We start from the raw sequence: 27999 nt of genomic DNA, 5'->3' as shown, positions 1-27999 counted from the left end.
AAAGTGGTGAAATTCTCCTACATGTGGACCATCAACAACTTCAGCTTCTGTCCGAAAGAGGTGGGAGAATTCATCAAAAGCTCCTCGTTCTCCTCGGGACCCAACGACGCACTCAAATGGTCAGTAAAAGCTGGTCGTCGTGGCGATCAGTGATGGTTGCTTTACGTATGCTACTAACATGCTTAGCAATCGGAGTGATTTTAAATGTCAACCCTGGAGGAGAAACAAATAAACGAAATGATGCGATGTCGGTTTTTGTCAAAAGTTTTCCAGAAAGTTGTGTCTCTCAGGTAGCATCATAAAGTGATGTCTGCAGCCTTGGGTGAGAGAATACATCAGTAGGTCTGGGAAACAAATGGAGATGTGCAATTTCATAAAAAAACGACTTCAAGTGCTGCATCAATCTCACATCCATCTAAAGTGGGGTTTGAACGCGGTCATATTTTTCTCTATCTGCCAAACCGGCCGCTGTTTTCTCGCCGCCGGGACTGTTTTTGCCGGTTTCTCTAATTCTCTATTTGGTCCTTGTTAGAAGAATGAGATGCAAAGCGCCCTGTAGGTCAGCTCCATAAAATTACGCTCTCCAGCAAGACGTAAAAGAAGATAGATGTTTCATAATGAAGTCATAATGAACTACCAACTTAATAGTCAGAAGGGAACCGGTGGAAACCTTCCGTGTCCTGCGGCTGCGCCATCAGGAGCGTGTTAGCATCCGGTATGCCAGCTGCTCGGCAACAGACCTACATCACCTAGATCAGGTGTGTCAAACTCCTCTTCACTGAGGGCCACATGGCGTTACGGCTGTCCTCAAAGGGCCAGATGTAACTTACAAATGTAACGGAACGTAATGCAATGTAATGTAAAATAAAAGCAACTACTTAATGTTGCATAACTGAATTTACATTTTCAAGTTATAAACGTTACAGTTGCATAAATCCTTTTAATTTTGTCAGGTTATTAAACCCACAGAACTCCATCAATCGAGGATCAAACTATCCAAGAGAATAAAGAAAAATAATATCAAACACAAATTAGGACATTACGGTAACTTTGTTCAAAATGGACTTATTACTGCATTGTGGGAAATGTAGTTTTTGGTCAAAGCACACTTTTTGACCTATTTATTTTTAGATACTCTGACCTTTTGTGCTCTAGCGGGCCAGATAAAATGATGTGGAGGGCCACATTTGGCCCCTGAGCCTTGAGTTTGACACATGTGACCTTGATCATCCCTTTGCCCTTGTTGGAGAATTTATTCAGGTTTTAGTACCTTTAGTGGAACAACCCACTCAGGACATCATCATGTTTGATATCCTGACCTCTGCTTGATGCTTTTGGGTTCATCTTGTCGATAAAAATGCTGAAGAGGAGCTTCAGTCCTGGAGCTGTGCCAGAACAAGTGCGATATCTTTACTTACATCACATGTTGCTCCTTATTTTAAACATTTTAAAGATTAGCTGAGTGATGTTAAGAGGCCAAAGATGTGTGGCGGTGACCTGAATATCGACCTTTTTAGAAGTTCATGAAGTTTAGCAAAGAGAGTTGCATCCTTAGAAACAGGATTATGTGAACTGGACAATGCAGCATCCTGGTATTAATCTTATTGATTAATACGGGCCAGGATGAAAGAAGATAAGACCCCGGTGGAGGTCTTCTCTTCTTTCCTGTACACGTAGGACTAGTGACGTTTTCTGCTTTTGACGGTTCGCCTGCATATTGCAAAGAAAGAAAAAAGATTTGTGTCTTGTCACCGCTGTCGGTAAAAGAATCTAAAAAGCATTTCATTATGGAGAGAATGAATAGAGATTGAATTTGATTCCCGATTCTCATTTGTAAAAAAGGAAAAAAGCTTTCAGCCGCTGCATTTTCCACTTCGCTTTGACAAATATCATGAGCCGAGATATTAACGCCGCTGTTTGCTCACGCTATTATGTCACGAACAAAACGTGGAACCCAGAAACCGTCCATCCTTATTAACAACCAGAAGGGCTTTATTAATAGGATGATATTGGCGTCATCAGCGTGTGTCTGCCTCCTCCAGGTGTTTACGCGTGAACCCTAAAGGTCTGGACGACGAGAGTAGAGATTACCTGTCGCTTCACCTGCTCTTAGTCAGCAGCCCAGAAAACGAAGTCTGCGCCAAGTTCAAGTTTTCCATCCTCAACGCCAAAGGTGAAGAGACCAAACCCATGGGTGAGCAGAAACGTCACATTTGCAGCTTTTCCTGTTATTTCCTGAACTTGTCAAAGCAAATACGTTGCTGTTAATAAATAAAAGGAAACTTATTTGTCCTGAAATTACACAAAAGTTTGTTTTCAGCTTGAAATAATATATATATGTATATATATAATTATATCACAAAGTTTGATAGGTTGGAAATGAAAGACTTGTGTCACACCTGTGTCTGTGGGGCAAGTATAATTTTAAAACGTCTGCTGTGGGACTGTGTCTAATCCCTGGAGTGTGTCTAATAACGGCAGGTATTGATAGCCATATGGGCCCTGTGTAATCACTGTTACCTGGATTCATTTCTAGTAAATATATAATTCAAAGTAGTGTGGGGCAATTTTTGATTTTAATTAAAAAAGGCCCAACCTTTGTAGAAGTCCTCATCCGCCTCTCTCCCCGCTGATGAATTGGAAATGAATGCGCCTCCAATTCCTGCTTTTTTTAATTAGGTAATGTTATGGGGGGGGGGAGGAAAAGCAAACTTGTGTGGAATTGAATTAGTGCGGGAGCCAGATGTGACCGCTTCCTGGTTATCAGCCCCCCCCCCCTCATACCCTGTAGCGTCCTGTACAGGAAGCACCAAGGAGGCGCAAGATTGGGGGGGGGGGTAGTGATGCGAGAGAAGAGGTGGGAGGCGGAAGCGTGTTCCAATCCGAGGAGTATGCAGTCTAACTGTGTACAACCCCCCCCCCCCCCGAGGTACAGGTTGTGTAGAAGAGGAAATAATTTTTCCTGCTGAGAAACATTCCCCCACATGAACCTGACGCCCCCCCCCCATCGGTGGCTGTTGGGGCCTTGTGGTGAGGATTTGCCTGCAATATGAGTAATAAACCCACCGCCGAGCTGTTTGACTTTAACTGCTCCCAGAATGACCCCCCCCCCCCTTATACAATCCCCCCCCACCTAGAAAAGCCTTCATACGGAGAATACTGAGTAAAGTGAAGAGGATTTCATTTTCCTCCATCCTTCTGTTGGTCGTGTCTCAAGGGGCTTTGGGCTATAAACGGTGCGCTCCGTGGTGCACGCCCCATCCCATTCTTGCCATATGCCCTCCTCCAATCTTCCCACAATCCCCTTGGGTAGACCGTAGACCCCTCCACTTCGCTCGCCTTGTCACTGGAGAAAATTACCCAACTGCCAGCATATTTGTGACAGTTTAGTGAGCACTCTGTCTAAGAATATGGCAGTAAAGATTGCTCTATCAGTTCTGGATCATTTAGAATCCAATTTAATCCCAGCCTCAAGGAAAAAAACCCCCAACAACCCCAAAACAAAACAGCCAAATAAAAACAAAGTGGCTTTAATTAAGAAAGCTGGGTGGCTGTGGGCTGTTGATGGAGCAGGTCAGCGCTCGCCGTCCCTCCTGTGGGAACAGCTGCCCGACTCGCGCGTTGGGTAGAACGATGAACGTACGGTCAGTCACGAAAGGAAAGTTTGAGAACGAGGGATTACTGAGGAGGCGTGTCCCTGTGGCATCCAGAAAAAACAGGAGTTGTGAATACGAAATGGGGATGGGGGGGGGGGGGGGGCAGGCAGGGTGGGGTGGGGGCGTGACGCCAGGATTCGACTGGAAGCCCCACATTTGCATCAATCAGCCCTTGAGCCAGCCGCTCCCCCCACCACTGCGTCTGGATCCTCTGATGATCCATACTTGCTAATGGAGATAGATGCATGCAGCAGTGACAGCCTGCTGCCCCCCCCCCCCCCCACCACACACCCCACTATGGTAGTCTCGCCTCGGCCGCATCATTTCTCTCCCCGGCTTAATGTGGTGGTTCTCTCCTGCGAGGCTGTTGGGTGAGTTGTAACTTGTCTCTCGGCGCCCCCCCATCCCACCCCCACACACACACACACACACACACACACACACCCACCCCAATCCTTCCTCCCCTTCTTTGCCAGAGAAAACATCTGCCCCCCTGCAGACTCCTGTTTTGACAGCTCAGAGAGAGGAGATGGAAAGTTCTCCTCCTCCTGCTGCATGTTTGTTTTTTTTAAATTCAAATAGTCTCCTTATTAAACCCCCCCCCCCCCCAAACTGCCCCCCACCCTCCAAATACGATGGTTTTGTTGTGTTGCAGCCAAAGGCCGGCTGAGATATGTGCGTCCCGAGTTGTTTCAGGATGCTTCTTTATTTCGCAGCTGGAAAATTCGATGTGTTTTTTTGTTTTGGGGGGGGGGTGGAGAGTTGCTGTTGTTATTGTTGTATTTGCCGTTAATTGAAGCTCCGGTTGTGAGCTTGTCAGACTCCGTTGCCCTCGGTAACTGATGGAGGTGATCAGGTATTCTGTGTGGGTGAGCGGAGCGCGGCTAATAGAGTGGAAGCTATCGGTCAGTCTTTACGGAATCGGACGGTATCGACGACGCCGGAATGAATGTCAATAAACATGTTTGTGCTGACACCGGCTTATAGAGCTCCATCTTCAATGGAGATTACATTTTCTAGTGTGGAAGAGTGTGTGTGTGTGTGTGTGTGTGTGTGTGTGTGTGTGTGTGTGTGTGTCAGGTTCGTGCCGGCCGATGTGAGTGCAGCGAGGTGAGGGAGTAAAGGAATTCACGCCGTGGTTTCCTTTTTCCTTTAAATTTACCGCTACGCTAATCACGCTTTCGCGGGAATGTGTTTTGAGCGTTGAGGAAATCTACGCGACTACCAGCTGCAGGGATTTGGCTAATGTGTGAACGTGTGACAGACAGGAAGTTGAGATGTGGACTCTCGGCTGTTATTTTTCCACGTCTTCCGGCGACCTTCTCGTTCGACGTGCCAACCGTGCCCGCCGGGGGCCTCCGGACTGAATATGGATGTCCTGCTACCCTGGAACGCCAGTCTGTCTCACATCTCCCCTCCTTCCCTCTGTCTCCAGTTCAAACCTTGTTTTCTCACCTTCTTCATCACCTTCGGTCACATTTATGGCAGATTGAGAAACCTCACTATCAAAGTTCTTTTTTATATATATCAAACAGTACGTCTACTTCCTGTAATCCTAATGTTAATGAGATCTAGCAATCCTAAACACGGTATTTGTTGCGTCAACCTCCTCCATCATTGAGATAGTGAATATATTGGTAGAAGGATGCTGAGTTTTGAACTGCCAGGCAGGAGGCCTAGAGGAAGACCAAAGAGGAGGTTTATGGATGAGGTGAAAGAGGACATGAAGGTTGTTGCTGTGAAAGAAGAGGATGCAGAAGACAGGGTTAGATGGAGGCAACTGATTGGCTGTGGCGACCCCTGAAGGGAAAAGCCGAAAGGAAAGGAAGAAGAAGAAGAACCTCCTCCATCATTGTTAGCGTCTTTTTGGTATTCTGGCAGAACGTTAGTGCCCCTGCCACACCGGCCAGCTCTCTCAAAGATCGAGCGCCAACAACGTGACCTGCAGTTGATTCGCTGCCAGTGTGAGTTTCTGATGCGCCGCTAGAGATGGCAGCATGACATTAGCTTAGCTCAACACACACACACACACACTGGAGCGTCTTTCAGCATTCCCTCTCACCTCTCCTCATCTCTTCCTCTTGGCTTCCTTCCTCCACCGTCTCCACTTTCCTGCCAATCCCTCCTCACACCCAAATTTAGCTTTAGAGACCGCCACTGGGGAAGTCCGCTCGTCACTGCTAGTCTCGTTTCGTGCCCAAATAACACCACATCACAAGGAGATTCTGTGCCCTGAGACTTCATCTGGGGTTCTTGTGCCCGGTCCGACCAAACGTCTTTAAAGGACGTGCCAGAGCGGGTGAAAGTCAGCAGAGAAAGACTTGCTTCACTCTCTCTAGAGGCGTCCAGGGACTTCAACTGTGTTTCCGCTACGTGCTACAGACTCGACTTTGGTATCAGGCATTTTCTAGGGTAGTACCACCTCGGTGTCGCTTTGCAGGATATCCCCTGTGTGTCAGACAGGGATGACATGAGGATGCAACGACCAATTTTGGAACCATATTGGAGTTGACACCTAAAGAAGTAGTGTCCTGGTACTTTTACCAACTGGGAAAGGAGAGTAGAGTCGATCAACTGGCACCAAGTGGTGTAGTCGTGGTATTTTCTGTGTCTACTCGGCCACAAATAAGAAAATATACCACAGAAGTTTGACTCTTTCAAAACCTGCTTGGCTTTGCTTGAGAAACCTCATTGTCTTTCTGGAAACACTGACACTCAACTCTACACAGTGGCAGAACAGAGAATAAAGCAGAATGCTGTGGGGCGGGGGGGAAAGGGCATTGTGTAAATTTGTAATTTTTATAGGTTGGCGTGCGTGTGTGTGTGTGTGTGTGTAGGTGTTTGTGCCCAGTGTGTGTTTGCATGGTGATTTCTGTCGGCTTCTTTGTGTGCAGTCTCCAGAGGCAGGGGATTACAGTGAAAGACCCCTGCATGAGCAGCGGTGTGAATAACTACATATACACTGCACTCCTCCACCAATCCCTTCTCTGACTGCCCCCCACCCCACCCCCACCCCCCGCCTCGGATCCAAACCGGGGATTTGTTGCAGGCTTTAACGGCGGCATTGACACTTCTTCATCTTAGTGCTTCCAACTGTGATCTGTCAGAAGATCTCCTGTCGAGATCTCTGCACAATCCTAAAGAGTAGAACCGCCAGGGTTGAGCGTATGTGCATATGTGTGTGTGTGTGTGTGTGTGTGTGTGTGTGTGTGTGTGTGTGTGTGTGTGTGTTTTAACCAGGCTGAATAGCTTATAACCTGTTTTGGTTGACTCTTAATGCTAGTCTTTGAAAAGGCCTCTGACTGGGTTTTAGAAAGACTCAAAGGATGTCGTCTTTGTTTTTAGGCCTCTAAAGTTAGCGACCTGGTACGATCCATTCACATCAACTCAAAAACCACAAGACGGTAATCAATACATTTTCACATATGCTTTTTCGGGACTACAAAAGTCTTAATCCTGTTATTGGTTTCACCCCCTCCCCCTATTTTTAGGCATATTTGAACTGAATGAATCAGCTAAACTATTTCTGAAGTATCTTTCATCGAACGTTCAGGCCTCTCAAGCATTTTGTTTTAAAAATGATCATTATTACACGTTGTTCTTCCATCTTTAAACTCTGAAGTAGTTTTTACATTTTGCCTCATGGTATGTAGGGTAGCATCTACATTAGAATAATCCCTGTGCGCAGATTGAAATTGGTCGTCTCTTGCGAGACCACAACCTGCCGGCCACCTCGACTTGCTCTTAATACTTATGTCCCACTTTAAGTGGCCCCTGCTGGGCTTGAAAGTATCCCTTTTGATTTAATTCATGCACAAATGCTCATTCATTTACATTTTTGGAGCTGATCCACACGAAGAAAGCTGCAGACACGTGGCTTTTCCCCCCGTTTCAAGTGTGGCCAAATTAGCATAAAGCTCGATAACCTCTTCTGGTGATGTCTGTGATTGAATCTCCAATATTTTCTATTGGATTGTGTTTCTTCACCGTCTCCTACACTCATCCACATGCATGTTAACATCATGTGCTTTCGGGCATCCCTAGGAGGATCTTGATGATGACATCCGCCAGAGAAAAATGCTAATAAATTGGATTCTAGCGGTTCTTTTATACCTGGGGGTTGCTTCTTCCTGCATCAACTGATTCCATTCAACTCTTTCCAGAGTGGGATACACAATAACATGTACCTACGGCGTTGTGTTACAACCTTTATCATGCGGTGGGCCTTGTGTGCCCTGATAGCACCGGACATAGATACCCCTATTTGTCTTTCACTGAAACTCATCTGAATACATTCAGAAATCCCGGCGCCCGAGGATGTGTTTCCCTTATCAACAAAACAGCGAATGATGTAATTTCTCAAAGGAGCCGAAGCTCCGGTTTCTTGCAGAATTCATATTTGTGCTTTGCTTTTGTTTCCGTCTGCAATTAGGTTTAATACGCTGTGATTTATGTGGCGGTCGTAGTCCGCAGTCATTATCTTTTGACCTTTTTATGTGAGCATTTGTGACTGTTGGGTGACAATGCAGCTCTGTTTCCACCCCCGCAGTGTGACTGTCGGACACACAAGAACTCCAGAACCTTTCCCCATGTCTTTGCAGGGTAACGGAGTGCTGCAGAATCCTTCCTGCCACTGCCAGAGATAATTGGCACTCCATAAACACATGATAATTGGACCGCTTTGATCCCTGCAATTTCTCACTTCCTGGTCAAAGAGGCACAGCAGTGGTGTCTTGTGTTTACCACCAGTCTTTATGTAGCGCTGAGAGGATACAGACGGCGAATGAGGCAGACTGATAGAGATCCTCTTTGGTTCTGGTGTTAAATGTTCCCTGCAGGCAGTACTTCCTGCACCCAAACCTCATTCGCCGCCGTTCCGACGTGTCTCATAACAGTTTCTTTTTCCGCACACACATTTAGACACACGAGGTAATCGATCTATGAACGCCCCATCCCAGTTCCCTCCTTGGTCCTGAACCCTCCGTTTTGCGCACTTCCATGTCGGGGAGTGTGTCCCGATTCTATCCCATGACTAAAAGATGGCCACCGTTTCAGTAAAAGAAGTGCATAAATAGAGAATATCTTCATAAATAACCAAACAGAAGTGTTACAAATTTTCATTAATAGATGCAGGTTAATACACAATGAGGTATTTGTAAGACTGGCGCTATTAGCGAGCAATTTATACGCTAAGATCATGCAGTTTGTGTTATTTTCTCCTCTTCTTTTATTCTGTCCTATAAACCAGGTCAGATTTGTCCCTGGCAGCAACAGGCTTGTATAGAACATGAATACTTTCATGGTTTCAAGGGATGTTTGCGCGATTTTTGACGAGCAGGCATCCGATCCCATTTCCAATTTATACTAAATTGAAAAAATAAGAATTGGGATGAAGCCAAAGTCTCCAGTTTCATCTCTCCTTGTTTTTCCTAGAGAGCCAGAGAGCCTATCGTTTTACCCAGGGTAAGGACTGGGGCTTCAAAAAGTTCATGAGGCGGGACTTCCTGTTCGACGAGACCAACTGTCTGCTCCCTGAAGACAAATTGACTTTTTTCTGCGAGGTAAGAGAGTCTGAGCAGGTAATTTATGAAACACGTCGTATTGGAAAAAAGAAAATAAATTCTCAGTGCAAAATGATAATCCTGATTATATTACTGGATCAGCGTTATTATTCATCAAATGAGAGGATTTTAATATTGCAGGCAAACACGGACTCCTGTGATGAGCCTTTCAAAGTCGATCAGTGCATTTTAATATCATCTATGAACACCATTAAAGAATCTAAACGTATTGTTTGTGTTGGAGTGGATCCCACCTGTCAAGCTCATCTTTTTATTCAGCGCTACCACTCATTGTATGTCCCTGTTAGTGAATAATGTATGTCTTTATTGGTACTACATAGCCTCTGGGTTTAGATCCCTCTCGCTCGCCGCTAACATACAAGCTGATTGACATTCCGCCGGCGTGACGGCTTTGGCTCCGGCTCCTCTGATCCGACGCCGGTCGCTGCTCCCCAATGAAAATTCCCTTGTTGTTTCTCCGCTTCGACACAGGGGGCAGCAGAGGTCAACTGTCCTCCCTCTCTGCTCCCCGTCGTTCAGCGAGAGGGGAAGCAGAGAAGAGGTTAAACTTTGTGGATATGTTAATGCCTTAGTTGTAATGCATGCGCCCATAAATGTTTAAAAAGCATGGCAGTGGCTGTTTAAAACAATTCTAATTAACCCTGCGGGTAACGGAGGAGAGCATATCTTCAAGTTTTTTTCCTTTTTGTTGTATGCGAATCTGTTTAAAGTGCTTCCAAACCCGGGCTTATTGACAGAGGGGTGGGAGGGGAAGTTTCTCCAGAGCCATGTGGGATGAGAGGTATTATGTGTGTGTGTTACCAATATATTGTGTATTTGTGCAGGATCGTCTCATCGGGATGTAATTTTGAGGTTGCGACTGTTTGCTGGAGAGAATGAGCTGTAGAAGAGATGGGATTGGTTACCTTCAGTCCTCTCTCGCTGAATTCATCCGCCCCTCTGAAGGCCTGCGGGAGGCGGGGTTGTCGGTTCAAGTCCTCGGTGGCCGCTTCCTCCCCCTTATATTCCTGTTTTGTGTTGCTCTGCGGTAATTAGCCGGCTCTGCTGATGAGCAAAGACAAAAGCCTGATTTATGCAGTACTGGGAGGAAAAAAAAAAATCAATGTGTTTAATATAAAACTAGAAAAGGATAAATGAGAGTAAAACGCAATAAAACTTTTTTTTTTAAAATTTAATAACCCGACTCCAATCTGACTGAAGTTTTGCCGACTCCACCGAACATATTAAGTAAAGATTTACAGTTTCTAAACTTGGGGGGGGAAAACATTTAGCGACGCCTCCAGACGACCTGAGATTTCTGCAGCCGGGGGATGTAAATGAGAGGATCGGTCTGAGTTTGTCCTTTGGGTGGATGTGGGTGAGAAAGTGCTGAACCTGTGTTTTCATTTCCATCACTCCTGTCTTCCTTTTTTTTCTCCGTGTGAAAGTGAAGCCCAGTGTTTCCCGACAGAGACCTGGCGCTGCCTTCGTCCAGATGGTCTCGTCCGGCATCTGAGAGACTCTCCCTCTCCTCTCATCTCTTCAACTTGCATTTTTTTTCCCCTTTCCATCTTATCTTTCATTCAAACCTAATATCCTCCTCCTCCTCCTTCTGCTCTCCTTTCATCTCTTGCTGCCTCCCACTTTTGAGCATCACAGTTTCTTACTCCCTCCCGACTTCCCTTCAGTCTTCACTCACCTCTCCTCCCTCCTTGCTCTCCTTCGTCTCCTGTTTTTCTTTTTTTTTCATTCCCTGTAGAATGTCAAAGACAAGACGAGGCAATGAAGAGACGGGGGGGGGGGTCCACTGGCTCCGTCTTTCTTTCTGACCCCTCGTTTGCCCTTGGAGACATCAGGAATTCAAATTTAGCAAAAAAAAGATTCCGGATAGAAAACATAAACCTCTTTTCTCTCTTTCTCTTTGCCTCCATCGTTCTTTCTCTCTCTCTCTCTCTCCACCCCTGCCAAAGTGCTGCAGACACATGCAGGTATTTAATGAGGAGGTACTTCCCATTACGGATGCTGCGTTGGCTGGGAATAGAGAGCATGAGGGGACAGCGAGATAAATAAATAGGGGACAGAGCCGCGGCGAAGGAAGGGCGTCATCAGGAAAAGTGGACTCTGGGCAGCGTTGAGTCATGAGATGGGAAGAACAAAGAGGAAAATATAGACGACACAAGATGAAAAAGATGGTGTGTGTTTGGTTTTGTTCTACAGCAACGTATTCAATTAAAACCGCGAGCGTTCCAGCGAGTCGACCGTCCTCTGAACCGTTTAGAAACCTACAAACACAGGCTGGTGCCGGAGAAAGCAGCTTCTTCTCATGTTTTCTATTAAACAGACACTTAATAAGCAACGCAATAAAGTTGTCATCTGTAAGTCCGCTTTGTAAATAAATTATTTTCAGTGTGTGAACACACAGCATCTAAATTTAGTGCTCTTTATGCTTTTCACTTAAGGATTGAGACGCAAGTTTCTCTCTAATAGGAGGAAGTATTGGAACTAGTCTTCAAATGTATGTATGTTAAAGGAATCCATCTCTGGATTAGCGTCACTGAAAGTCTAACAGACTGATGAAACCGACTTGATCTGTGTTTGTCTCAAACGTCATTACCTTGGCTAGGTAGCCAGGTAGCTATTTTAAAAGGTTTAACGTGAACTTATCATTTGAATGTGTTTGTTGCCTCCTGATACACGAATAAATGATGAGCAATATCAATAATTTCATTGGTAGTATCTCAAGAGATTCTCCTATACTCTGCTAAACACTGTCTGGTGTTAGCATGTAGCGGAAACCATCAAGGGCTACCTCAAGTTAGCTTCCTGGCAGTGAAATGTGTGACCATTCTACTTCCTGCAGCACTGGCTGGGGTTCATTCTTGGTTTCAGTCGCTCCTGTGTGGAATCTCTGTGACTCATTGAGCGTTCTGTCACAGAGATTGATTTCTGGTGATTCAGTTGTGCCCTCGTTCTCTTTGCCGACTGCGTGGGGAGACTGAGGGATGGGCCTCTTTGGAAACTGATCTGCCACCCTCCAACCCCACCTCCAGCCTCTCCGTCTGGAGCAGACTTGCAGATCCATTGGTTTTTGTTGGGACGGTTCTTAATTTTTGGACTTTTTGGGCACTGTGATGACTCTCCTTGCCTCAAATGATTATCTTCGTTCCCCTGGAGACGGGCCGGCAGTAGGAATGTTGGAAGGGATGCTAAAGGTTGAAGAGAAGTCTCAGTGCATCTTTGTGATGTCTGTGAATCCTTTGAACAACCAGACAGTCTAGCTGGTAGACGGAGAGGCAGAAGAACAGTCTTGGAATTGGGAGCGTCACAGAGAGTCTTGTCAAAAAAGCCCCAAACCAACGAGGATGGAGCTTTACCCAACTGTGTCCTGGGTTTTCTAAGAAGCGTCTCCAGTCAACAAGGCAACTTTAAAAAAATATTACACCCAATCTGAAAATAAGAAGGCTTTTTGGAGAAATAGACTCATGGTTGAGTTCCTCAAAAGTCTTCCCAGAGTCTTGTAAACGCTCGTCCTGATGTTATTTACCAGAGGGAGTCTTTTTGTCCTCTTCTGGCTCCCTTACTTCTCTCATCAAACTGGTAAACATTGACACCTGCTCTGAACAAAGGAGAAGCGCTTGTCTAGAGCCTCCTGGATGTCTGATTGAGAGTCCATGCATGTAGGTACAACAGGAAGAAGGCTTTTACGACCCGAGTCGAGACACTTCATCATGAAACTCTGTCGGGACGAATGAAGACCAGAATGCGGTTCATCCGATATCTTGGCCACCTCTACCCGGTTGGAGGTCTGGCAGGGGGAGAATAAATGAGCGGGGTGCTGATGCTCAGCTGTTTCCTCCTCTTCCTCGCCGTGTTGGTGCCGTGTGCCTCTCCTGTCGGTGGGTAAGCACTTTGTTGGGTGACAGCACCCATCCTTCACAGGGCTTTGCCATATGCTGTGCTGCTGTCAGAGGAGACGACTGCAGATGCTCCAGCTGCTCCCTCCCTGCACTACACACACACACACACACACAGCTACTGGTGCATTAGACAGAGGTGGAGGTTAGAGGAGTTGCGGGGAGGAGGATGCAGGTAGAGATTTGGGTTTGCTGGTTGCAGAAGAAGGGCGAGGAGGAGAGCGAAGGCAACACCAACACGATCCTCCCTCTGCAATGAGACGCAGATTCCCGTCCTTTAATCGATGCTGCCTGTGCAACACGTCTATTATATCCCATCAGAACACTTGGCTTCTTCAAATAAAGGCAGTGGAAATGAAACAAATAGGCAGTGTGGGTGTTTGTGTGTGTTTTAACTAGGCTGTGTATTTATTTTCTTTGTCCAAACATTTCCTTCAAGCTCTTAAGATTGGGCCTGGAGTCTAGAAGCTATCACTTCAGCATCTGTGATCTTCCAGCAGAGAAAACAAAAGTACTTAAAAAGAGACCCGAATGGCTGCTGTTTGCAGACGGCATGTGGAGGCACATGCTTGCTGTGTGTGTGTGTGAGTGTGTGTGTGTCTGAACAAGGTTGGCTAAGCACAACACACTCAGCTGTGAAATGGGGCGCGAGCCACGCACTCGTTCAGCAGGGCGACTTCAAATCATGCATGAAATATTCAGATTCGCTCAGATATGCATGTCAACGGTCGATGGGCCGGCCCCAGTTGGCGGACCGAGCCGCCGGATTGGTCAGCGCAGATGATAGCTTAGATCGCAAGCCAAGGATCACAGAATAAAGCCAAGGGTTCTATCAAACTAATGGGTTTGACGTTTGGGTTGAGCTGAAGAACAGCCTCCATCGTTTCCTGATATTTTGAAGCCCTTTTTCTTCTGTTTTATAAAAAGAAAACTCATCGATAAACGTTAGATGACGTGGGTAGATGGGCACACTCCAATAAATTAAGTAAAATCTGCAGAATTCATTCCAACTAATTACTTATTAAAAGTCAGTAATCTTCATATGTGGGCAACTGTTCCTCTACTTTTTATTAATAATTCACCCAACCATCCATTTCTGCTGCCTTTTATCCCATGCTGAATTCCCGTGGATCAACATTGTTTTAAAGAAACTCCCATTCGAACCTTTCGCACAATATTCACTCGCCAATTATCTTGCATTTGGATACAATGCGACCGAACAGCCTTTTCTTAGGCTTTGCGTTTGTCCTTTCTCTGGCTTATTGCCCAATTTGACTTATTATGCTGGAAAGAAAACATCGAGCAAACAGTGTGCAGTTACCGCGGTTATTGTAAAAGCTTCATTAAGTCCCCGAAGGTTGAATAAGGTGCTTGGGAAATAGTTCGGAACCAATTTGGATGAAATGAGCGGCCTTTAATTAAAAGCCGGCGATGTGATTCTCTTCCAGAGCGATGGCGGTGTTTATTTTTGAACAGATGAGATTCTGCAGTTCTTCTGTTTTTAATCAGTTCAGTCACCTGTTGCTCTCCGAACTTAGAAATCTGCCTTTGCATTGAGGTTTTTTAGTCTTTTTTTTTTTTGACGTCTGTGTGTTTGTGTGATTCTGCTGCTTGAAATCAACAAAACAAACTAACATTCTGTTTGATTTGAAATGCAGATATCATGAAGTTAATGTTGTTTTCATGCAAACATTCCAACGGCAGCTTCCGCTTCCGTTTCAACAGTTGGCGTTCCAGTCGCTCGCCGTGATCAGGTTTGGATCGCCGTCAAACCGGCGTGTTTTTGGTCGCTGCTCTTTAGGGAGTTGTTTTTATGTAAAGCCAACGCTTGGAGAGTAGAAACGTTACCTGGGTCTGTCTGCCAGAAACAAAAGGGAACGACTAGAGCCGATGCTGAGATGACAAAACATTGTTAGCGACACGGAGCTAATGAACAGTAGCCCCCGCTTCAGTTTCAATCCTGCAGATTCACTGAAGTTGAAATATTCACTGAGGGCCACATCAGGATAATGGGTGTCCTCAAAGAGCCGGATATAATTAAAAAAATGTAACTAAATGTAATGTAACCTAATATAACTACTCCTTAATGATAAAATAATGAATTTATTACTTTTTCAAGTTACAAACATTACAGTTAGACAGGAAAAAATGTTTGTTATCCTTTTAATTAGTCAGGTTATTAAACCCACAGAACTCCATCAATCAAGGATCAAACTATCCAAGAGAATAAAGAAAAATAACATCAAACACAAGTTAGGACATTAACTTTGTTCAAAGTGGACTTATTCCTGCATTGTGGGAAATGTTTTGTTTTTTTTACCTATTTATTTTTAGACACTCTGACCTTTTATGCTCTCGCGGGCCACATAAAATGATATTGGGGGCCACATTTGTCCCCTGGGCCTTGAGTTTGACACGTGTGCCCTCAAGTGTCATGTCTTGTATTTGAAAGCGGTATGATGCATTTAACATTTTTTAATCTTTTACGCCCCCCCCCCCCCCATTTGATCCATTTTTCTTTTTTACTCGACAAATGTCAAAATGTTTTAAATTTGACTCGGATGTGGAGAGAGAACTTCTGTGATCCTGTAATAACGTGTTAAAGGTCGCAGTCGAGCAGGTACACATCTTGATGTTAGTCATTAATCATATTAATCATAAATTCTGTTTTTCCGTGGATTTAATTGCAGCCCTCCTCCATTTTCTGATCTAATTATCCAGAGAGAAAGGCGTAAAATTGTTTAAATTTTGACGCGGCGTGTTGACAGTCATGAAAAAGTGTCAAACGGAGGGGGAATGGAAGAAAATGACATGTTGGATGATGGCGCTGTGCTGGCGCAGGTAGAGATACCTGTGAGTCGTATTCCTGCTGTCAGCTCAGCTTGTTAAATTTATGCTTTGTTCAAATCCTAATAATAATGAAAATCAGCTATTATTAATTTAGCAGCAATAAGTGAGGAAGAAATGAGAAGCGTTTTGAGATCGTGCAGCCAGCTGGTGCTATGTTGTGTGTGTGTGTGTGTGTGTGTGTGTGTGTGTGTGTGTGATGGCGCCCATTCCCTGATCTCTACCCATGTTTAAGAATGTACTGAAACAGAATGCAGAAATGAGACCGGGGAGGTAAACGAACAAATATTCCGTAACTTAATGAATTTCATTCGATTCCTTTTTTTTTTTTTTTTTTTCCTGCTTTTTCAAAACTATTTCACGCATGGCGCACCGCTGTAAATCCATAAACAAACACATAAACAGACATGAAGAAAAAAAAAAAAATCCCGATGCGTTATGAATAAATCATCTGGCTACCGACGCTCAATATTAACTCTGCGTTGCCTGGAGGTTTGCAGAAGAAGCAGCTTTATGACATCCATCTTGCGTGAGGACCCTAACTGGGAGGCGAGCGCTTCACCGGGTACTTATCTCGGGAACTTAATTACCAAAAACAACCGAGTGCGGCGATATGGCGGCAATGATTCTTCATTACCGTTATTCTTTACCTCAGGTTGTGTACGGAGTACCCGTGTCATCTCCATCATCCTGATTATCATCGTCATCATCGTCGTCGAAAACCACTGGGGGAGAAAACAAAACTTAATTCATCCAGCGGTCCGGTCTGGCGTTCCGACGACGCGTTTAAAGCTATTTATAACCACAAAAAGTCTCATTATGAACGACCTGGAAGTCCATCAGAACTCATTTCCCTCCGTTTCCCACTAAGGAGGTCACCTGGGGTCACGTGTGCATCACGCTAATTAGCACATGCTACCACGTGAAAGATGAGGTACCTTTCGGAACGCAGCGGGTTTTCGCGGTACCGGCGTTCTGCTAGCATGGCCGGAGGTGTGTTAGCATGTAAAAATATGTTCTGGTACCAGCCGTTCTGATGTTTGTGCATCCGTTAGCTAATCTCTGCATGCATCGAAATGTCTCCTCTGCAGACGTACCAACGTCTGCTCAAGGATGTTCATGTTTGTGGAGGATTCAACCTTTTTTTTTTTTACAAACCGGTTTCATCCGCGAGTTTGTTCCACCGTCGCTCCGTCGAGCTTTTAGGTCGGAGCAGATAAACAAGTGCTTGAGTTTACTTCAGGGACAGACTCCTGCTAATCCTTCAAACGCATTCAGACCAGATCAATAGATAACAGAGATTCTGGTCCTTTGAGGTCGGGTCCGTTTAGGGTTTCCAGTCTTAATCAAATCCCATACCGAAAGGCTTGAATCTTTTTTTTTTTTTTTTTACGGCTGTGTTCACCACGTCGCTGTTATGCAACAAATCATCTACTACAAATTGGAGGTTTGTGGACGACCCGTCTTGAACCGGCGTCGTCCTCGTCCCGTCCAACAGAGGAGGAGGAGGAGGAGGACGTTGACGGAGACCGGTGATGACAGGCGAGAGCGTGAAGGCTGTCAGAGCGTCTGAATCACCAGGTGCTGCGATGTAGTTTTGTGCCTGGTTAAACAGTGGAATAATTGGTCAAGTTATCCAGTAATTAGACGGGGGCCCTGCCACGCCGCATCTGAGGAGTCGGCGACGGCGCCGCCGCCGTGATAATTGGGTTATTTATACCCAAACACTGACCAAGCTCCACTGGCTTCTCTTCAAAATTGGCTTCTCAGCACTTGTTTATTTTTTCCTCCGTGTACCCGGGACACATAATGGACCCCCCCCCCCCCACACCACCTCAAGAAGCCGGTTTTCATTCCAACTTGAGCTCTCTGAACTTCTGTCCTCTGCAATCTGGCTCTTTGTCCGGTTTCTTTCTCCGTCTGCGGCGTCTCCCTGCCCCCTTTTTTTTTTTTTTTTTTTTTTTTACACATCAGCGCCCTTTGTTTTAGCCTCAGTGTGTGTGTGTGTGTGTGTGTGTGTGTGTGTGTGTGTGCATCGAATCCTCCTCTTTTCCAGAAGTCATATTTCCTCCTCTCTGCAGGATGAACAGAATAAACGTCATTAGCTCGCTCTCCCTCCCTCTACAACCCTCTACGCTCCATTTTTTTTCCGGCGTTCTTCTTCTTCTATTTTATTATCTCTCCTTCTGCCTCCCCTCCTCTCAGTCTTTCCGTCCTCCTTCAGGCTAACCCTCAAACCTCCATCAGGAGCAAACAAGGCTTCTTGACATTCAATTTCCTGCGTGCCACACACGTCTCTATTGTATGCGCTCCTCCTGCTTTTCTAGGTCTCCTTTTGTGCGAGTTGAATGGGTTGGAGGGATGGCGGACGGCTGGGGAGGGAACTTTGTGTTTAGTTTTTTTTTTTTTCTTAGCTGTCAGCCCCCAGTCGCCGATGCTTGAACGGCGAGGTCACCTCACGGGGCTTTTCAGCGTTTTTTTTTTTTTTTTAACTTAAATACAGTGAACTGAATGTTTCCGGGCGCCGGAACAAAGATCGTAACCCCCCCCCCCCCAGTTTATTTATTTACTGCTGATCCGGACTTTTCTCCGACTGGACTGTCAAGTTTTCTTCATGTTTCCCTCAAAGTTGCTCATGAGTTCCTTTCAGGCCGCCGCGTGACGTCGTCCAGGTTGTTTCTGGGCCTTCAGTCCGAGCCCAGGGCCCACTTCACCCATCAAGGACCACTCGGAGGTTCCTTTTGTGTCCGCGAGACCGACCACCGTTATTTTATTATCAGTTTATTTCATTAAACGTTCCGACTGGCTGATTTTCTACGTGAACGGATGGCGGCGGAGGCGGCGGCTAACCGCGCTCTGATTGGTCGGATGGTAGAGCGAGCAAGTCGGTCGAGCTGTCGCTGACTTATTACTGACTAATTACCTAGTAATTAGAGTGTGTGTTTGTGTGTGTGTGTGTGTTTGACTGTGTGTGTGTGTTTGCAGAGAGTCCTGTTGTGAGATAAATGAGTCTGGTTGACGTTGTCTTGAGCAGGTGGTGAAGCCAGCGGGGAACGCACACACACACACACACACACACACACACACACACACACACACACACACCCTATTTGACTTTAATGCTGATTTTCCGGCTTGTTGGCGAGCACAGCCAGTCAGAATGAAGCAGGAAGTGGCGGTTGCCTCGGAGCAGCCTGCCTATTGAGACGTATTGATTACAGAACCCTTTTAAATCAGCCGCAGCTCGTCCTGATTGGCCGATCCATCGCCTCGTCTGCGGATGCGTCAGGACATCTGCACTTGGAATGAAACGTGTCTGAGGTTCCCTTTCACGTGTGTGTGTGTGTGTGTGTGTGTGTGTGTGTGTTTTCAGGTTAAATTGGTGGAGGACTGCACCACCGTCTCGGGCCAGAACACGGCCAACATGTTGAAGATCCCCGACTGCCGATTGGCCGAGGAGATGGGCGACCTGTGGGAGAACCCCCGCTACACCGACTGCACCCTGAACGTGAGCGGCGAGGAGTTCAGGGCGCACAAAGGCATCCTGGCAGGTGTGAACGCGTCACCTGGGGTCGTTTCAGACGTTTAAACCTCATCTAAAACCATTTTATTGATTTATTTATTTTTTTGAGGGGGGGGGATCATTTTCCGCCGTGACAAGAATTGAATTCTAATGGAGACGCTTCATCAGATTTTTAATCTTGAAGAATAATTTATTTTGCCACGGGGATGGTTAGATTTGAACGGGGACTTGGAGAGAATTCCAGTATTTATTTGGATTCCATCGGCGTGTGGATCTTTTCTCTCTGAGCCTCCAGCAGCTGACGGCTTCCACTCCTCGTAAAGTCACTTTGACCACGCCCTGACTTGTTCACACACACACACACACACACACACACACACACACACGGTGACCATCGTGTTTCAGATATTGGTGCTCTGATGCCGGGGCGGCGACGGCGGAGGCGGCGGCGGGTAGAAGTTGTAGGACGCCGGTGAACCGGGCATCTCTGCGGGGGCAAACGGAGGCGCTTCATTATTGGATTTGTTGAAATGTGTGTGTGTGTGTGTGTGTGTGTGTGTGTGTGTGTGTGTGTGTGTGTGTGTGTGAGGAGTCGTTTTAATCACGTGCTGCTGTGGTTTGGGGTCTTCCCCCTCTATTTCTCTCTCTCTCCGCTCCACTCGGTCCAGACGACGTCCCTCCTCCTCGTTATTCCCCCCCCTCCCCACCATCATCATCATCATCCTCTTCCTCTTGGCCGTTCCCGTGACAACTCTCGCTGCCGTTAATCGCCGTGGAGATGGACAGAGAGGGAACAAACGAAGGAAGGGGAGCTCCTCAAATTGTCTTTCTCTCTTTTACCTTTTCTTTTACTGTCTGAATGTTTTTTCCTCTTTCACCTTCATCTTCCTCCCTCTCCTTCCTCCTCCTCCCTACATTCTCCTCCTCCTCTCCTCCCTCCATTCTCCTCCTCTCTCTCCTCCCTCCATTCTCCTCCTCCTCTCATCACTCCATTCTTTTTCTTGTGTGCGTCCTGTCGTGACTCTTTGTCTTTCTCTTCCTTCTGTTCTCTTTTCTACTACTCTCTCTCTTTCTCCTCCCTCCTTTCACTTTCTGTGACCCCCCCCCTCCATCTTTCTCTCTCTCTACCCCCCCCCTCCACTCCCCTCCCCTTTGTTGCTGCAGTATGAGCTCACCAGTGTGGAGCTGCACCAGACAGACACGCTGTGGTCGCGTCCCAAAGGGGGCACCTGACGGTTCCCTCCTGTCACATGACTCGGACTAGAGTCACATGACTTGGACTCGAGTCAAACATCCCGACTCAACTTGCGCGTCTTGTCTTCCTCCCCCTCCCCTCCCCTCCCCCCTGCCTGGTTTTAGCTCCGCCCCATCCGGAGGCGCCGAGTCGAATCTTTTTCCAGCCGATTTCTTAACGTTTTATCTTCACTTTGCAAAAAACCAGGAACCCTAAAAAAAACTCGCAAAAAATTCACGAAACGAATCCTAAATCCACAATGCTCAGAGCGATTTGTAGGAAAAAAAATGCCGCCGAGCATTAAATCATCGCAAACAAAGTGATTTTATTTGCATTTATTAATTGGAGCACTTTTTATAATCACTGGAAAGCGAGGGGAGGTGAACGGAACAGCTGTCTTTATTCCTCTCTTTCCTCCCCTCTGTTTTCAGTCTGGATTACTATTCCGGAATTAAATCCCAAACTTGCATTCACAAACACGGCAAGACGACTGAACGTCAGCCTGTCTGCACTTTTTTTTTTTTTTTTTGCAACTAGGGATTCATTTTCACAATTAATTAGCAATGAATAATCGCTGATATAATTATCTTTACCCTCTTTTCTGGGGTGTGTGTGTGTGTGGGGGGGGGGGGGGGGGGGTTGCGTGAATGTGAGACACCGGCGTTGACAGCAGGTTAACTGAAACCTGTCCTTTTTTAAAAAAATTTATTTTTATTTTTAATTTAATTTAACACAAACTTCATTAGCGCTGAACAAACCGCCGCCCTGTTGCGTCATTTCGCTTCGCATTCCCAGAATTCAAAGACAACAGATGGATTTAACCCCGCGGTTACATTCCATTATTACCTGCCTTTCACCCTTTTTACTGTTATTATAATTACTGTACTTATTTGTAGTTCAGAACAAGTTTGATCAACGTCACCTTGTTTTCCAAATGAGTGTTAAATGGGTTGCCACCTCTGCGCTTAATAACTGTAATTATTAAGTTCTTAAAACTAATTGGCGTGTCTGACTTTGACGGGGATTTAATATCGTGTTGAACATTTGTTAAAACTTTAATCAGCTGCTAATTGAGAATCACGATTGGGAATAAAAACATTGACAGACACACGACGAACAATCGGGAGAACGTGAACGCCGATGGATAATTCCAACCTCTCCAAACGGGTCTGACGAGTAAATAAGAAGCTAACGGGTCACCTCAGCGATTGAAAAACACTCAAATCATTCATGTGTTCCTATTTAAAACTTTAATGTTTTAAAAGCACGCAACCCGAATCTGATTTAGCCAAATGAAAATTGGATTATAATCAAAATATAAATTTTATTCCTACTTCTTTTGAAGGGACTCGGGGACGTAATGGGCGAGTTTTTTATTGCTTTCGCACTTTATTCCGCATTTAGTGTAAATGGAGTCGTCGTCGGAAGCGTCCTCGCCTCCAGAGGATTAAAAAAAAATAAAAAAATAAAAAAATAAAACGTCTGTGAATGTTGTCCGTTTGCAGCAATAGATTAGAATAAAATGTGGATTTTTTTTTATTTTTTATTTTTTTAAAAAGCGAGTGAAAATTACCTCCTCGCTTATTTTAATGCTTGTCTTTTGAATATTTTATTTCAGACCAGGAGAGGCACTGATTCTATCTTGACCTCTCTTAACCTCTTATCTCTCTGATCATTGCCGGTTATGCAGTTTTAAAGAAATAAATAAAAGAAACTCCTCTTAAAACATAGCAGTTTCTTTTAATTCAGGTGGACACACAATAGGAACGTCAGTGGCGGCGAACGACGGCGGTACCGAAAAAAGGCAAGACAGATCGTGATTAAAGCATAATGTATTAAATCGGCTCCAGCCGAGTCGGCCAATCAGCATTCGCTTCCCGCCAAACGCGCCTCGTCACGAGTCTGTCAGCGGCGAACCGAGTTTGAGTTCGACTTTCTCCGCCGAACGCTTCTCCAAGCTGTCACGGCTGCCAATCATCTGTCTCGCCCCCACCCCCCACCCCCTAGGAAAGAAAGCTGTAAACGGATATCACAAGACGGCGCCGCGCGTCAACATTACACACAATAACAAACCTCTCTTTTCTCCTTTTGTCTGTCTCCGTCTCGCAGCTCGTTCGCTGGTGTTCGGTGCCATGTTTGAGCACGAGATGGAAGAGAGGAAGACGGTGAGTGGAGCTCCTCCTCCTCAGCGGCGAGGCGGATGTTTGGGTTCTGATCTCTGATGCGGCGCTCCTTGCGTGTGTTCCTGCACGGCCTCTTCATTATTTAGTGTCTTAAAGCCTCTATCTAATCACTGAGTCACTGTGTTGTTTTCTGTAAATGCACACATGTTGAATCTGATGACCTTTGACCTTTGGCGCCGCATCGCTTTCTCTTTTTCAGAACGGGAGGAGATTAATTGTCAAAGTTTTCAAAGTGGAATTCGGGCCTCGTTCTGGCTTGATAGACGACTTGAGACGCTCGGCAGCCCCGGGCGTGTTTAGCTCCTCGTCATGCAGAACACATTTTAAATGGGGTGGGGTGGTGGTGGGGGGGCAGGTCTGGACTGCAAGCAGATCAGTTTACTGCCCAGCTCGGCATTGTCTTAGCGGAATAAGTAATGACGTCGCCTGGACGGCGACATATGTTCCAAACGCTGCACCTACCCCCCAGCATTAATGGAGGCTGCACAGATGTGCAGGTTAGACGCCCCCCTCCCCCCTCCTATCATCATCATCATCATCGTCATCATCATCACAGCTGCAGGATTTTAATCTGTATAACTTCTAAATTTAGACTAGGTGTTGAACATCTCCATCTTTGCTTGTGAAGGACCGAGCCCCCTTTCACGATCACCTGTCGACCAATGAGACGCTTTACCCCTGGAACGGACCAATCAGCTGTTTGGGAACTTTCACTACTTTCCCCGTCTCCTCGTTCCTTCTATTACACGTTTATTTCAGGTTGAATTCTTGAAGGTAATCGTCTGGGTGCGACGGTTCATGTCTCTTGTTTAAAAAAAAAGCAAAATGTGACTGCGTGATATTTTTTTTTGCTTTCTTTCTCTCACCATGTTCAGATTTAATTAGGCTGATTTCCATTTGTTAACCGCTTTAAGTTTAACGCCAAGAACTCTTCTAATGGCGTTAAACGAAGCTCTGTGAGACGAGAACGCGTTCCAGAAGAGACGGGTTGTAGAGCCGTCAATGCAGCGTGCATTTTTATGCTTTTTGCATGTGTGTTCTAACACACACGTGTGCGTCTACATGCACGCACCACGGCGGCGGGATTGAAACCTCTGTGATTTAGCCGTCACATCAGAGGAATATTGATGCCCCCGCGCCGCCCGAACGGGGAAATGACACAGCGCAGAGCCAGGAAATGCATCTTAATTGCTGTTTAAGTGGGCGCCTTCATCAGAAAGAGGGAGCGACGGTCGGGCCGCGTCCCCATTCGGTGGATAGATGGGTTAACGCTCCTCTTCAGCGCTCTATAGAGGGAGAGGCCAACGAGCTCATAAAGGAACACTCTGATAGAGTCGGGGGGGGGGTGCTCACTGTAACTACAGGAACGCTGTCACGCTAGTTTTCCCTCGCCTGACCCCCGACGTGGGGCATTTAAAAAAAAACTTCCTTACAGCAGCAGCTTTCATCGACTCCTTCAGCGAGGTGACACCGCCGCACTCCTTCCTTCCTTCCTTCTTTCCGTCCTTCCTTCCTTCCTTTCCTTTTTTCCTTCCTTCTTTCCGTCCTTCCTTCTTTCCGTCCTTCCTTCTTTCCTTCCTTCTTTCCTTCATTCCTTCCTTCTTTCCTTCTTTCCTTCTTTCTGTCCTTCCTTCTTTCCGTCCTTCCTTCTTTCCTTCCTTCCTTCCGTCCTTCCTTCTTTCCGTCCTTCCTCCTTTCCTTCCTTCCTTCTTTCCTTCTTTCCTTCCTTCTTTCCGTCCTTCCTTCTTTCCGTCCTTCCTTCCTTCTTTCCTTCTTTCCTTCCTTCTTTCCGTCCTTCCTTCTTTCCTTCCTTCCTTCTTTCCTTCTTTCCTTCCTTCTTTCCTTCCTTCTTTCCGTCCTTCCTTCTTTCCGTCCTTCCTTCCTTCTTTCCTTCTTTCCTTCCTTCTTTCCGTCCTTCCTTCTTTCCTTTTTTCTTTCCTTCTTTCCTTTTTTCCTTCCTTCCACCCTTCCACCTTTCCTTCCTTCCTTCCTCGCCATTTGCATCGTAGCCGAGCGGTCCGAGTCGACACAAACGCTGCTACACCTGGCCCGACACCCCCCCCCCCAGCTAAAAAGCGCTGCTGGTCACCGTGGCGACGATAAAACACGTTGTAATTGGTTTACTGCTTTTGTTCTTTCAGTCTCGGGGCGGCGGCCAAAGGTTCAGGTTACCTCCTCGGCGCCAGGCGAGCCATAAAGCCCCCCCCCCCAACCCCCCCAGGCGTCCGTCATGGAACGAACGGCGAGGATTAATTTTCAGGAAAAGAATGAAATCAAAACGCACGAGAATGTAGTTTTAGTGAAACGTGTCCGGACTGTTCAGAAGGAAGTTTTACCCCCCCCCCCTCCTTCCTGTTTGGCATTTGCAGCTTGTTTTGTTTCTGCATGGCTGGCTGTCCCTCTGCGTGAGCTGGAAACGAGGAGTGAGGGGGGGGGGGTGTTTAATTTAGGTAGATTCTGGGACATTCACACCAAATAAACACTTCTGCTGCCGCGCATCGTTATGAAGGATTTGTCTTTTACCTTTATTCTGCTCTGTTTTTTTATATTCCGTTAAACCCCCGGTTGCATCCCCACCCTCTCTCATCCCCCCCCCCCCTTCCCCCTTGTTCAGAACCGTGTGGAGATAAATGACGTGAAGCCAGATGTCTTCAAAGAGATGATGTGCTTCATCTACACAGGCACGGCCCCCAACCTGGACAAGATGGCAGATGACCTGCTGGCTGCAGCTGACAAGGTGCGGCGCGTTTGGGTGTGCGTGCACCTGTTACCCCCCTGCCTGCATGCAAATGCGTCGCCGGTGTGTCCTCAAAACGCACCTGAGAAACACTTCCTGTGGGAGAGAGGGGGGGGGGGGGGGGTAGAGATGCTTTTGTTTCCATCGCTTCAGGTATTTATTGCCGTTTCTTTATTGATAGCATCAAGGCGGAGTCTGGAGTGATTTAATGTTCTAGTACGCGAGTCGTCTGTGTGACCGGCCCTCTCTCCCGTTGGCAGTACGCTCTGGAGCGGCTGAAGGTTCTGTGCGAGGACGCCTTGTGCTCCAGCGTCGCCGTGGAGAACGCGGCCGACATCCTGGTCCTGGCCGACCTCCACAGCGCCTGTCAGCTCAAGACTCGCGTGCTGGACTTCATCAACTAGTGAGTTCAAAAAGAAAAAAAACCCTGCGCCGAGATCATTCGTCTCCATGACTACCCCCCACCACACACACACACACACACACACACACACACACACACACACACACACACACACACACACTTTGCTTTTTTTTTTTTTTTGTCAAACGAAGTCATTAAATTTCAGCGGAAGCTTTTTTTTTTTTTCTTTTTTTTTTGTCTCCCGAGGAAAATTAAATTTAATCCCCCGGATCAGACCGTTTTGCTGCGGTGTCACGTTAGGGCCGTTTAAAGCCGGGCTGCTGATGTTAATCATGTGACAGGAAGCCTGTTTGGGTAAGATGGGGGGGGGGGCTATTAGCATCAATGACGGCTATTTACGTCCATGACGAGGCGATTGATCCCATATTAGAAATCCATCACCGCCCCTCTGTTTCCTGATCCTTCTTTCATCCCTTTTGTTCCGTCTCCTCCTCTGCCCCCCCCCCCCCCACCACCACCACCAATCCCGTCCCTTCCTAAAGAGCTCACGTGAGCCTAAAGGTGTTCTGTAAAGCAGATTTCGCACGCCATTAACGAATTCCACGATAGAGAGACAAACTATTTATCTGATTCTTCACGTTAATTTAAGCGTTAATGAACCCCCCCCCATACTGATATTAAACCACCTTCTATCTGTATTACCTTTTCCTATTACCTTTTCCTTCTGGATGCTGTCAGCCAATAGAATGCGCGTATGGTATCACATGACCGCCGACTGGACACGATGAGGTGGAGTCGCGAGCGTCGATGCGCGAATCCGTTTCTCCTCTTCCTCCTCCTGGTCGCTGCAGACTGTCATTACCCTCCCCCCCCCCCCCAACCACCCTGCTTTTCCTGTTTATCTCTATTTCTGTCGCTGCTGGTGTGTCACCCCCCCACCACCACCACCACAACCCCCCCATTTCATCCGTCCCTCCTCCTTCCCTTCTGTCGTGGATGCTCCCTTCCTGCCCTTTCCTCCTGCCTCGCAACACTGGTCATTACTGCAAGCTGGGGGGGGGGGGGGTGCGCTTCCTTCACAGAGGACGGGGGTCAGAGGTCAGCTGGAGGTCTGGAGCTGTTGACCACACACACACTCAGGCACACACGCTGTTTATTTACCCATAATACAACATGAAAAATGTCATTAAAGGCCACTCAGCGGCGCGTGATAGTGCAGCGCCGCGCGCTCCCCCGAGGCGGCGAAGATGACCTCAGGAGGGGGGTGGGGGGGTGCCGCCGCTGGTGGGAAGCTCACATCTGCGGGAGGCGATGACCACGGCTTCAAATAAAAATAATAAGGTAGAGAAAATATTAGCAAGCAGGAATTCCAAGTTTCTAATTTGTGATTATCAGCTTTTCTGACTTCTTCCAATTAAAAATGATGAATTCCTTCACCTCGATGATGTCACGACGTGAAATGCTGAAACCGCGACAAGGCGTGTTCATCGCACGCCCGCGCACCTGATCCTTGAATGTTGCCTTTCATTTGCGCGATGTTATTTTTCTCAAAAAAAACAAATAAAATAAAATTAAAAAAAAAAAACGACATTTAGGGGTGAAAAAATGTAAAAATATAAAGTAAATAGCAGCTCTGCCAGCTGGTGTGACAAATCGTCCGTGTCTTCCGAGCTGCTCTCCACAGATGGAAGTCGAGTCGAGCCCAAACTCCTCAGCGACGTGTTTGTTAACTCAAGCCGGTGGGTTTTTTTTTTTTTTTTTTTTGGCTCGTCCTCGACATTCCCTCTATTTTCTGCCCTCTTTCTCCTCCAGTCATGCGTCTGATGTGATGGAGACGCCCGCCTGGAGCGACATGGCCGCCTCCCACCCTCACCTGGTGGCGGAGGCCTATCACTCCCTCGCTTCGACTCAGTGCCCCTTCCAGGGTCCCACCAGGAAACGGCTCAAACTGCCCTAACCGACTCGAGCCTCGACCCGGGT

At 46.6% G+C, this 27999-nt stretch overlaps 1 protein-coding gene across 1 annotated transcript; it reads left to right on the top strand.

Moving 5' to 3' along the window:
• spop (speckle type BTB/POZ protein) lies at positions 1–27999 on the top strand. Its single transcript, XM_068336991.1, has 8 exons — positions 1–119; positions 2043–2194; positions 9090–9217; positions 19352–19529; positions 22845–22900; positions 25533–25655; positions 25916–26058; positions 27832–27999. The coding sequence occupies exons 1-8, from the start codon at positions 22–24 to the stop codon at positions 27974–27976; spliced, it is 1023 nt and encodes a 340-aa protein (XP_068193092.1). The 5' UTR covers positions 1–21; the 3' UTR covers positions 27977–27999.

The sequence above is a fragment of the Antennarius striatus genome, chromosome 16 (assembly GCF_040054535.1).
Source record: "Antennarius striatus isolate MH-2024 chromosome 16, ASM4005453v1, whole genome shotgun sequence".
NCBI classification, from domain to species: Eukaryota; Metazoa; Chordata; class Actinopteri; order Lophiiformes; family Antennariidae; genus Antennarius; species Antennarius striatus.
The sequence above is the reverse complement of the archived record's forward strand: the minus strand, read 5'-3'. Positions and strand labels throughout refer to the sequence as shown.